Source organism: Bufo gargarizans, chromosome 7 (genome assembly GCF_014858855.1).
Source record: "Bufo gargarizans isolate SCDJY-AF-19 chromosome 7, ASM1485885v1, whole genome shotgun sequence".
Taxonomy (NCBI): Eukaryota; Metazoa; Chordata; class Amphibia; order Anura; family Bufonidae; genus Bufo; species Bufo gargarizans.
In genome coordinates this window covers 144211650-144225018 of record NC_058086.1, presented here as the reverse complement: position 1 = coordinate 144225018, position 13369 = coordinate 144211650, and the positions used below count along the sequence as shown (strand labels likewise).

At 42.7% G+C, this 13369-nt stretch overlaps 1 protein-coding gene across 3 annotated transcripts in view; it reads left to right on the top strand.

Annotated features, from left to right (window-relative positions):
* The window catches only part of LOC122943108 (9,11-endoperoxide prostaglandin H2 reductase-like), a 191943-nt gene extending 179234 nt beyond the window's left edge, over positions 1-12709 (top strand). For 2 of the 3 annotated variants that reach the window (XM_044300569.1, XM_044300568.1), the window contains exon 8: positions 11192-12709. In XM_044300569.1, the coding sequence (XP_044156504.1) occupies positions 11192-11293 (102 nt within the window). In that variant the 3' untranslated portion in view covers positions 11294-12709. The remainder of the gene's footprint in view (positions 1-11191) is intronic. The other variant, XM_044300570.1, reaches the window with a different exon arrangement.
* The last annotated feature ends 660 nt before the right edge of the window (positions 12710-13369 follow it).

Genomic DNA, 13369 nt, shown 5'->3' with positions numbered 1-13369 from the left:
TGGGTGTTGGACCCCCACTCATCAGATACTGATGACCTATCCTGCGGACACCTCATCGTTCCCGGGCAGCAGATCGTGCTGTCTAAACCAGTGTTTCCCAACCAGTGTGCCTCCAGCTGTTGCAAAACTACAACTCCCAGCATGCCTGCACAGCCAAAGGCTGTCCAGGCATGCTGGTAGTTGTAGTTTTGCAACAGCTGGAGGCACACTGGTTGGGAAACACTGGTCTAAACAGCACTCCCTGACTGAGGAGCAAAGATTATGTATGAGGATGAGCAATAGCAGTAGCGATTGCGTGTCCTCATACTGGGGAGGTCATCTGTTTGGCCTCTTTCACACGGGCATCGCATGTGAGGACCGAATAGGATGCAGGTGCGTCGCGGGAAAATTGTGCGATTTTGCCTGCGAGTGGGGTGAGTTTTGTATGCGATTGCGTTGCGTTCTTCAGTTTTTTCCATGCGAGTGCAATGCATTTTGCACACACGTGAGAAAAAACTGAATGTGGTACCCAGACCCAAACCCGGACTTCTTCACTGAAGTTTGGGTTAGGTATTCTGTAGATTTTTATATAGTAAATTAGGGGTGTAGGGGTTAAAAAAAATATATATATTAAACTCACCTCATCCATGTGATGGACCATGTGATGAGCACAGTGACGTCACCAAAGGTCCTTGTCTCCCAGGTCCTCAAAGAAGAAGAAAGAAGACAAGCCGGGTTGCGCGAACAAGTGGATGAGGTGAGTTTAATTTTTATTTTTTAACCCCTTCATCCCTAATTTACTTAGCATTCTGTATTTAGAATGCTATTATTTTCCCTTCTAACCATGTTACAATGGAAAATAATAAAGATCAGGTCCCCATCCCGATCGTCTCCTAGCAGCCATGCGTGAAAATCGCACCTCATCCGCATTTGCTTGCGGATGCTTGCAATTTTCACGCAGCCCCATTCACTCCTATGAGGCCTGCATTGCGTGAAAAACACACAATATAGAGCTTTCTGCGATTTTAACGCAACGCACAAGTGATGCATGAAAATCACCGCTCATGTGCACAGCCCCATTGGAGTGAATGGGTCCGGATTCAGTGCGGGTGCAATGCGTTCACTTCACGCATTGCACCAGCGTGGAATTCTCGTCCGTGTGAAAGGGGCTTTATGTAAATGCAGCACTTTACCTCCACTGTCCGCTGCCTGTCAGGAAGGGATGCTTTCTTCCCGACAATTGTCCTCTTCTCGCTGCGTCTAAATGCAGCTTTACCGTGAGGTACTGCTGAGAGCTGCTAGAGAGGAAACAATAGATATTTGCTAAATTAGAGCTTGTTTTAAAGAGATCTCAGGAGTTCTGCACCTTCTTATACCAAGGAAGGGACCTTAGGGCGTCATGAGGTGTAATCCCACCTCTAAAAATCATTAGATCACAGACCCTTAAAATGAATCAGAACCCAGGCAACAAAGGGGATCAAAAGACAGTGACAACGTGGGACAAATGGTATGGATATAATAGGTCAAAGGGTAAAAAGCAAGCTGAACAAGGGCACAGGGAAGATGCCATATTAGGGGAAGTATATAGGCACTGAGAATCACTGGGATTCTGGCAGGTATTGCAGGAGATGACTGGAGGGGATGTCACATATTGAGCTGATCACCAGGGGACAGTTAAACGACCTGGAGCCACTGACAGATGATCTGGGCAACCCACAGAACATAGACTGAGTATGGAGGACACTCAGTTTACACCTTCATCTCCCATGACTCTTGTGGACATGCAGTCCTCCAATCCTAAGAAATGATTCCAATTATGGTTATGCAAATCGTGTTTTTAGTGCACTGTGGGCGGGGCTTCTCCATTCAGTGCACTTGGCTTCACTACCTGTCATCACTACCGAATCTGAAATCTCAGGGATAGACAAGCAAACAACCGTGACCTCTGTGCAAAATCTTATCTAAATTTCCGAGGGTTTTAGGACCAGATTTTCACAAGAAAGTTATAGTCTTTTTAGGGGGACCCTGCCCTACATGGCGGTACGCTTACTTTGAAACCAGATTTGTAGGGGACAGACTCCCTGTAACAAAGCCATACTGCATGCTGAGGGACATCTCTACGTGAAGTTTTATAGTAATAACTGGTCATTTGCTTTAAAGTCAAACTTTGCTTGCAAAACCACTTTTCTGCAATGTAATAACAGGAAAATACCTTGCAACACTGTGCTGTGTTTCCACTGAGGTCCTCCCCTCTTTAATCTCCGATGCCAATAGCCTCCCGTATCAGCGACAATATATTAGGAACCAGGAACAAATTAAAAAGATGGGAGAACTGTGAATATTCCATTTATGTTTGAAGTTATGGCAAACAATGGAATTTTGCAAATGAGCCACAACCTGCTGTGTATCATAGGCATCATATGGGATTTTTTTGCCCATCTTCCAGTGCACAACTTGGACTCAAAAAAGTACCTTGTAAGCCTGACCATCCTTCTAAGGGCTCATTCAGACGGCCGTATGTTTTGTTCCGCACTCGTTCCGCAATTTTCGGAACGGGTGCGGACCCATTCATTTCAATGGGGCCGCAAAAGATGCGGACAGCACACCATCTGCTGTCCGCATCCGTTGTTCCATTCCGCGGCCCCACAAAATATATAGAGCATGTCCTATTCTTGTCCACAATTGCAGACAAGAATAGGCATTTTCTATGAGAGTGACGGCCATGTGCGAACCGCAAAACACATTTGGTCATCTGAATGAGCCCTAAAGGTAACTATACATATTAGAGGATGCCGACTTTGGTGGGACCAGCACTGGTCTGAAAAATGTAGAATATTTTTAAGAGTAGTTACAGTAGCAACCAGCCTCTCTGCCATGCCATAAGCTGTAGAGGTAGGTACAAAAGATGGGGAAGGGGATGGAACTAAAATAATAGTACAAGGCGTATTGTAATAATAGCAGAAGTGCTATTTTCAGCTATTGTGACCTTTCTTTGCAACTTGATTAAAAAGTGGAATTTCCTTCACTTTAATCAGAAGCAGGAAAATGATATTCTACAGCTAACTTTACATTGCTATTCATCTGTCAGTACAAGAGGAAGGAGAACATGATCTTAAAAGGCTTTTCCTTACATAAGAAAAAACTATCAGTTTTCCCCCAGAAACAGCGCTGCCCCTGTCCATAGGCTGTGTCTGGTATTGCAGCTTAGACCCATTTGCTTGAATTTTTGTTTTCAGAGAACCCCGTTCATTTGATAGATGTCATCACAATATTCTTTGAAATGTCCTGGGACTCATCATAGGCGTCTCTAATACAGCATGCCGTTATAAAAGAGTCAAAAGCTCCATGTAAGTATGAACTGCTGCACATACGCTCCAGGGGCTAATATTATAAGAAGATATTCACCGAGACTGCAACCGAAGGAGGTCTACGTATACTTGTCCATAACTGTGGGATACATGAAAAGTATATACATCCTGTCCACATGAGTGAAGCATATATACATAAACAATAGCAAGCGCTGTAGCTGAGGTCCCTGAGAAAGTCTGCACATTCTGGACTGGCCTAGTGATACAGCAAGACGGTGATATGTGTGAGCAATATTTAATGTGATGTTTATCTATAGCAGGGATCAGCAACCTCCAGCTGTTCTGAAACTACAACTCCCAGAATCCTCCCTTCACTTTTATGGGAGTTACAAGAATAGCTGAGTAAGTAAGACAGAGCCGGACTGGGGGCGCAGCCTTAGGGGGAGGCGACCATGACGGGGGGCTGGTTTGAGGGAGCCCCTGGGGAGGGATTGGTCGGTTTAAGTTATGGGGGCGGGGGAATGAGGGGTTAAATAGGTGAGGGCCCGGGATGAAGGAGGCCATTTTGTGGTAAAAACGGAGCAACTGGTTGTTCATGTTCCAGAGCCTGGGTCGGATGGCAGGGGATGGGGAGGGGTCGGAGTGGGGTGATCGTGTAATGAATAGGTAAAATAAAATGTTAATTATTTTGTCACGGCGGCTGTGGCGGTGGGAGGTCCTTAAAGTTGGAGAGATTCAGGTGACGAGGATGGGAGGGCTCCACGGTTGGGGCTGGACTCCTATGGCTGGTGGTCGGTTGTGGCGGAATTTGGGTGAGCCGTCAGTGGTGCCTCCGAGCTGGTGCTTAACGGCTGGGGGCAAGTCGGCTCAAAAAGGACTGGGAAAATTCCGAGGTTTGGGGCTTCCAGGACCTCCCCCGTGTTACTCAGGTGAATTAAGTTGGTTATATCTTATGGGGATGTTTTTGTGGGAAATAAAAGGTTAATTATTTATGTATATGTTTTCAATAAACGGCTGCTGTGGCCGATATAATCCAACTTGGTGTCCGTGCCTTATTGGGGTTCTGACAGGGCCAGTTTAGAAGGTTAGGGCTTGTGGTAAGTGAGTCAAGGGTTAGTAGGTGACTGATCATGAGGGGCGAGCGGGTAATAACCAATACCCCGTCATGTATGTTGGGAGTTGGAGTTTTAAAACAGCTGGAGTGCCGAAGGTTGCTGATCCCTGATCTATAGTGTCACAATGCGACATAGAACATGCTGCGATGTGACAGTCGCAAAAAATCCAGATATGTTGCATTTTATGTAGCAAGTCGCGGTCGACTTTTCCTCCTTAGACTTTAATAGAAGTCGCTCACAACACAATACTTGGCTGCGCTTTCACACCTGAATCACATTCCTAAAATACACTGCGTTATTATGCAAATTATATTTTTCTCTGATTTTCCTAATGGTCAATGCAAATGACAGTCAGTATAATTTTCAAGTCATCAACCGTATAACTCATATTTTATTGAACAAACCTCCCAACGACAATAACAGTATTTTCTTCACAAATTAAAAAAACTCAAAATTCACAACAGAGTTTCCATACATTTTATAGGTTGTAAAGTACTGGAAATGGTCATTTGTTGAATTTGCAGCATTAGGAGGTCACATTTACTAAAATCAAAAGCTACTTTAATCAAAGACATCTTCACAGACCAAGTTACAAGTTCACATAGGACCCCTTCTTTGATATCACCTTCACAATTCTTTCATCCATTGAACCTGTGAGTTTTTTTTTTTGAGAATTTCTACTTGAATTTCTTTGCAGGATGTCAGCCCTCCAGAGATGCTGTTTTGATGTGAACTGCCTCCCACCCTCATAGATCTTTTGCTTGAGGATACTCCAAAGGTTCTCAAGGTTCTATGGTTGAGGTCAGGGGAGGATGGTGGCCACACCATGAGGACTCCTGGCAGCGGCGCATCAGGCTGAGCCTAGTGCGCAGGCGCCAGATCTGGCGGCGCTGGGCACCAGACGGCGAGGGGTGCAGGCGGGCACCCTGGATTAACGTAAAACCCCTTGGGCACCTTAGGTAGGTAAATGACAGCTTTTTTAAACCTGTTTTTTGGGCTAATAGAGCCACAAGCAGGTTTAATAAGGGCAGTTTAGGATTCATGTTATTAGCACCGACATGGCCATATGTTTAGCTTATAGGGCACAAATCTGATGACAGAGTCCCTTTAAGTCTTAGAATACGCTACCTCCTCCTTCTATACATGAAAGCTAACTAACCACCAGGAAAATGAATCACAGCCAGAAGGTTTATACTTCAATGTACGTGAGGCATCAGTATCAACATACTACTGTATCTCCCCTGGCACTGGTCTAGGACCAGCTTATGACTATGAAGGGTAGGGGCACCGTTAACCAACCATGTGACAGCATTTTACAAACATGCTGTAATCTATATCCTTTACACAGGCAGATCAGGAAGATTTCTGCGTAATCCTAGAACTATGGTTATGATGGAAAAAGCGAGGAACGTTATCTCAACAAACTCATCGCTAGAAACAATGTTTCAGGAAAGCTGGGAAAATAAACAAAGAGTGGAAGGGAGGGGACACGGAGAGTGACGAGAGCGCGGCTTCCTGTCTGCTAGCCATACAATACTCTGATTAATCTCCATGCCCCTGGAAAGCGGCCAGCTGGAGAAAATACTCCATGATCCTGGCTTCCCTAGTCAAAGTCAGAGAAGCCTAGAACTTGGTCTACCACAGCTACTAGTCATGTTAAAATACAGGGTTTGCTATATACTAATATATTATATATACTTATTATTTCACTGCATTTAGATTGATTTTTCTAAAGGTATATACATAGTTTTGGTCAGTTGCTGTTGTGTCTTCTCCGTCCTGTTTTTGTGGCAGAGGCGCGCAGTTTTTGGCCACAATTCACTCTGTTGAGTACAGCTGTCTTGTACATGGCTAATGAGCTAGTAAGCTTTCGCCTCAAGTTCATACGTGAAGGTGCTGACACAGGTTTTTTATGCAGTTTTTGAAGCCAAAACCAGGAATAGGTTAAAAAGTGAAGTAGTATTTGCCCTAATATTTTCTCTCACCTAATTGTGGCTTCAAAAACTGTATCAAAAAGTCTGAACGTGTATTTTACTGTGGCAAATGGCAAAACATATTAGGATGCTGCCACACATTCGGCCTTTTTGATGCAGTATCTGATGCCAAAATCAGGTGTGGATCTTAACAGAAGATAAAATATTGAAGAGGTTATCCAGACAGGAATTGATAATGATGACCTAACCTCAGGACCTATGTCATCATTATCACATAGGCGGGGGTCATCACCGATCAGTTTCAGGGAGACAGCAGCTCTGGTGAGTGCAGCCGACCCCTGGCAGCTTTCTAAGCACCATACTTTGTATAGCGGATGTGCTTGGTATTGCAGCTCAACCTGATTAACTTGAATGGGTCTTCGCTGCATCTAGTCCATGTCACTAATCTACAGTGATGGCACATGGCCTATGAAGGGCCTGCAGCACTCACGGAGCGCCGACCTCTTTGAATAGTTGATTGGCGATCGTGCGTCAGTGTGATAATGGTGACCTATTCAGAGGATAGGTCATCAATATAAACTCCCAGATAACCCCTTTAAGGGCAGATACAACTTCTCCACTTTTTTCAATCCACTCTTGGGTTTGGCTTCATAATCTGCATGAAAAAAAAACTGAACGTGTGGCAGCACCTGTTTAACATTGGTGGTCCCACTATATTCCATGGGTACGTTGATGTATATGTTGGTTGCGTTACTGCACATGAAGCAAGTGACTTGCTTTATGATCACACGGTAAGGTTTCTTGGTGCAGTTTTGGAAGCCAAAATCAGGAGTGTATTCAACAGAGAAGTTGTATATGTCCTTTATACTTTTTATCCTTTTATGACGTGTGGTCTTACTCTTGCACCAGATTTGCAACATTTTTCACCCTTTGCCACCGGTTCTTTCTCATTCTGCTTCAGTGCCATCACTGTCGTCCTCCCTGTTGAGCTCTGTTTACATCGCCCATATATCCCTTGCGAGTGCTGCAGCCATTCACCATATATACCACAGAGGCCATTGAGTGGCTGCAGCGGTAATGTGGGCATGTCATCGCTGTAGCCATGTAAGCAAAGCCAGGAGGGGAGGATTAGAGAAGCAGTGTAAATTGACAGATATTTTTAAATTTTGGTATGAACTTCAACTACGGCTGGTAGAAGCCAGGCCTCAATATTTTTTTTTTTGGGGGGGGTGAAGACCCAGTAGAAAAGCTTGAGAAGACTAAGGCGCACATTTATTAAGACCAATGTTTTAGATGCAGGTCTTAATGAGCCCTATACCAGGCGGTTATGAAGAGGCGCCGTCCTCCCCATAACTTTGGCATATCCAGCACCAGTTCTAAATGTAAGCTTCCTAGCTCATTTAGACCATTTTCTACGCCTAAAACAGGAGTAGAATATGGTGAATGAGACGGGCCTGCCAGCCCATCCCCTTCCCCGAACACGCCACACCCACAATTTTAGAACTGGTGTGAGGGGGGCACCAAATGTAGGTGTATTTCAGCTTCGTAAATGACCTCTTAACTCTGCATTTACAGTGCCCAATTGTCGGGCAGATTATCAATAATACATTTTCCTACAAGCGTTCGTGCTCAATAATCTGTCCGTGTAACGATGCTGCAGATCACCTGATCAGCGAGCAAAACCCTTGTTAATTATGTGAAGTGACCTTTCATATGGACACCTCACTGCTGCCCAGAGACAATGAATTTGTATGCGGATGAGCGAAAGTAGCAGCCATCGCTTGTCCTCATGCAGTGGAGGTGATTGCTACATTTAAATGCAGCTCTTCACCCCCACTAATGAGCAGGCAGTTGTCAGGAGGGAACGCTTCTTTCCTCACAATCATATGCTCATCGGCGCAGTGTATTATTATTATTTATTATTAAAGCGCCATTCATTCCATAGCGCTGTACATATGAAAAGGGGTATACATACATAATACAGACAATTGCACTACACAGATCACGACCGCACCATGTGGTCGTACCAAATGTTCCCCAAAACTGCCCGATCATGAGTGCATGACCTGGATTTAGAGAAGTGAGGATTTTGGTGTGAACAAGAGTTCATATGAATGTTCATTCCCGATAATCAGCCGAGTAATCTGTCTGTGTGAAAAGGCCATAATATGGAAAAGGGAGATGACTCACTACATCATATAGCAGATATGAGAGAGACGTATTCTGACTGTATTGGGTGTTACCCAGTTTTACTAGGGTACGGCCACACATTCAAGTTTCTTGATGCGGTTTTGGAAGCCAAAATCATGAAAGTAGAGAAATTATAAAGGACAGATACAACTTTTTCCTCTTTTTTTGAATTCACTCCTGGTTTTCGCTTCAAAAACTGCATAGAATAAACCTGACCATGTGTCTATAACCCTAGAAAAATGCATATCTAAGAAATGATATAACAGGATTCTGGATTGAAGCCAGATTATTGTTCCCTCAGTTGAAGACTAGCCGTGAGTAAGTAACCTTGTAGTAGAACATGACATTTCTGTGAGGCCTTGTTCTCCCTCCACCGTTCTCGCAGCCTCTGCAGTTTCTTTGTAGCTGTTCTGGAAAATACATAGATTTGTGCTCCCAAGTATCTGGTGCAATGATATACTGTGGCGAACACTACAGGGTCATCAGTGGAAATCACAGCCCTACAAGAACATTCCTGAACTATCTTATAGTGCAAGCATATATCACATCATGTGAACGAGCCTGCTTAGATTAAAAATGATTCATCATGCCGTTGTGCAGACGTATACACCACGGGCTTATCATTTCATTTTCCCCAAAATTTTGGAGTAGAAAAGTTGTAAATTATGACGCAAGCCATATTTCTCTCCTCTCACAATTTGTTAAAAAAGGGCAAAAAAAACTGGATAGGGTTACTTGGGTGATGGCCAGAGGCGTTTCGACTGATTTATGATTTGTAAAGATAAACAGAACAAATCTATATCTGCTCATTGCAGGCATAAAGTTCATTTCTGTCTTTAGAACTTGAAGCAATCAGTTTACTCCATCGTACTTTGGTTTACTACATTTGAGTGGTTTTACTAAGAGCTGTCCTCAATATAAAATGAGCGTTCATGGTGAGGGTACGGCCACACGGTTAGGTTTCCTGATGCAGTTTTGGAAGCCAAAATCAGAAGTCCATCATGAAAAGAAAGTATAAAGGATAGGTACAACTCCTCTGTTTTGGATTCATTTCAGATTTTGGCTGTATGCAGAAACCGGATTGTGTGGCCGTACCCTTAGAAGTCTGTCGACACTTCTATCTGTTACCTAGAAATGTCTATGGCTCTATGGTCCAACTGTTCTAATGTATTCCTCACATAACCTATCCAGCTAGCGGCACGGGTCTCAGAAATGAGTGGCATTAGAATTTGGATATGTTTTTGTCACTTATCTGGGATGTTGTGAGTGATCAGCCTTCCTCCACTCTAAAAGTTTCACTTTGATTTGTGTTATGTCAGTAAAATACCCATTAAAGACCATTTATGGAATAGTAGATAACAAATAGACCGAGACACTCATAGTATTCAGCAAGTGTTCTTTGTAAATAGCACCTTCCTCTCTACTTAAAGGGGTCGTCCTAGTTATTTTTTAAAGGCAGTTAAGCTATTGGAATATAAAGAAATTGTTATAATTATCATTCCAAATTCCTTCCGTTCTCGCACCACTGCTTTGTCGTCCCCACTGGGCAGTTTCTGTGACTGCGGTGATGTGCCTGTATACCGCAGATGACCACTGCAACCAGTCACTGGCCTTAAGGGGGTTATTATTCGGTTAGAATCATGTGCCCAATGATTTATCAACTGCAAAAATTCTCAGTCTTTCGTCAGTAAAGGTACAGTATAGAAAGTGTTACTCCATCTTGCTACTGAAGTTTTAGAATTAGACACAAGTTCAATCAGTTTTTTCTGCGATTTGAGTTCAGTGTGTGCGTTTTTTCCATCATGATTGTATCCGGATTGCATGCGTTTTTCATGCACGTGAAGAAAAACTGAAGAATAACAATCTACATCTCATAGAAACCATCAGTGAAAAACGGATACATTGCCTCCGAATGCCTCCCGCTTTTCACACAAGCCCCATTCACTTCTATGAAGCCAGGGCTGCATTAAAATCACACAATATAGGACACATCGCGATTTTTCCTGAACGCAAAGATGATGTGCGAAAAACGACGCTTACGTGCACTGACCCATTAAAATGAATGGGCCAGGATTCAGTCCGGATGTGATGCGTTTGCTACATGCATGATATTTGGATGGAAAACTCACTCGTATGAAAGAGCCTTAAAGATTTACTAAATCTATCAAACTTTGTGTGACATTTGATCAATTTGGAGCAAATTACGGCAGCACAGAAGGCATCTAATGCTCCCTCAGTGTAGGTGAGTTATAGACAGTATTTATGAGAGAGTACAGGAAGGAGGGATGAGCAAACTTGTGTTTTCAAGTTCGGCGTACAAGGTTCGGGTTCTAACTTATGGTCCTTGGTAGCGGAATCCTTAACGGAATTCCTAGATAACCCGAACCTTGTACGTCGAACGTAAACACAAGTTCGCTTATCCCTAACAGGAAGTAGAGGGGGCCCATACTGAAATACTAACGACCCCTTCCTTCTGCAGTTAAGATGATTTTGTGTGTAGTGGCAATCCCCCCGCAGCCCCCTCTGGATACAGAAGCAGGCTAAGGTTCTTGGACTTCGCTTCTAGATTATTCTAGCGGTGTCTAACAGCAACACCGTATCTATGTCATTTTATGTACTGTACAAACTTGGGATATTTCTAATGTCTGGTACCTTGTGTCCACAGGTGTTTAACTTCCATCTGCAAGAGGCTGACATGACACGGATCACATCCCTACATAGTAACAAGAAGGTAATCCATCTGACATACCCACTGTGGAAAGGGTGAATCGAGGATCCACATGACGTCCGGTGCCCAGATCCAGAATAACCACTATTACATCAGCCATTACATTTCTCACCTGTGCTACTTCCCAAACAATGTTAATCTTTATTATCTTTATCATGTAATAAAATAATAAGTTGATGTTTTTTACCATTTGGGGGGTGTCCCTGTAGAGTCTGTCATTATCCAATCAATGCTGCCGGGGACACACCCCAAACTGGTACCGCTCATCTGTATCTTTATCCATAGACTTCTAGCAGGAATAAGAGAAGAACAGCACAATATAGATTCATAAAGTTACCTGCACATGGTGCTGATTTGTGTGAAGAAAATCCGCATGAAATCAGCACCAAAACCACACATAAATTCGTACTATTTATTGCAGATTTGATGCATTTTTATGCATATTTTATTTAAGAAATTACGCGTTTTTTGGTGCGAATTTTCTGTTTATGTTAACCACTCTATTGAAGTCTATGGGGAAACCACTCTAAAGAAGGTGCGGAATCTCACAAACAATTGATAATGCTGTACATTTTAAAAAGTCAATTTCTGGACATACGCAATGAACACATGAATGGCACTTTAATAATAATAAAAAAAAATGATAATAATAATATGTAGGGAGAAAATGTGTTATGGAGCAATAAGCTGCTACAATGTAGAGACCGTACTGTAACACTGGAGCAGCACAAAGCTTTGACACAGCTACAGATCCCATTCAGACATGTAAGAGGCAATCTGACCGGGAAACTTGTGTCATCTGTTTGCAAAAGAAAAATCTGTGCTCTAGTTGTTTTTTCTCTGTTAGTTGCAAAACTAGGACTGGAGATAAATGGCCTAATGTTCTAGGCTTTAAATTTGGCAATTAGCAATGTTTTGCAACATTCTGAGAAATCTCATAATGGATGTGGTTATATTGTGCCTCCAATTTGGAGGAATCTAGGCTGCAATATTAGAAAACTGCTCGTTTGGTGTCCTTTTATATTGTCATTAGCAAAATCACTTCTGCTGATTAGGTCTTGTTCATGTCTGCCTGGACTACTCCCTGATTCTGTTCCGTTGAGTATCATTGAATGATGGATACAAGCAGAGCGCCTTCTGTTTAAGGCATTCAGTCACTATAATGTTAAAAAAATAAAATAAACATGGAAACTTCCATTCTATCATATACATGTCATTTTTTCCTGCACACGGCACTGTTCCTTCTGCCAAAAACAGCGGACCCCAACTTAGCATAATTGATGTTCAAATGCACCCCTTTAGCAAGTGGGGTTTAAAACAGACTCAAGAGGCAGTTGAGGGATGGAACTGAGCATGTGCGGCCATCTCAGTGAGCCGGACAAAGAAATAAGAGAAAACAATCAGCAGGTGGCGCTATACAGATAGATTTTATGGAATAACTCAGTGGCTATACAAAATTTAAATTACAAGCAATTACAAAAGTATTCAGATCCAGGTGCTGGTTTGAAAACTATAGACAATTTTTCGCGGGACAACCCCTTTAATGTGTAGAATGTAAAACCTACTGTAAAACTTAAAAATAAAATAAAACGGCTATGTACACCTTTGGGAACAATTTTATTTGAGTACATAATGAGTACAATGCAATAATTAAAATTAAAATAAAAAATTGCTCCCAAAGGTGTACATAGCTTTTAAAGTTTATGAAAAGGGTCTCTATTTTTACCCGAAAACAGCTGCCTGGTATTACAGCTCAGTCCCATAATTTGAATGGGGATGAGCTGCAATACCCGGCAGCCTATGGACAAAAGTGGCGCTGTTTTTAGTCACAGACAACTCATTTAAGAGAGGAAAATCTAAATGGAATCTTCTTGTTGAATAAATGCTGCCTTGGGACACCGCTGATGAGCAATCAGCAGCCTTCAAGGAATTTGAACACCCTATTTGTGGCTTTACTGCTTTCAATTCAGATCACACGTAGAAAAAATATATTTTAAAGGAGTATTTCCATCTTAATCATTAATGGCATATCCACATGCCATAAATGTTCTTATGGAGGCCACTGTTAGGACCTTTACCTATTGAGAGAATTGGGTCCTGTGACCTTCCTTCACA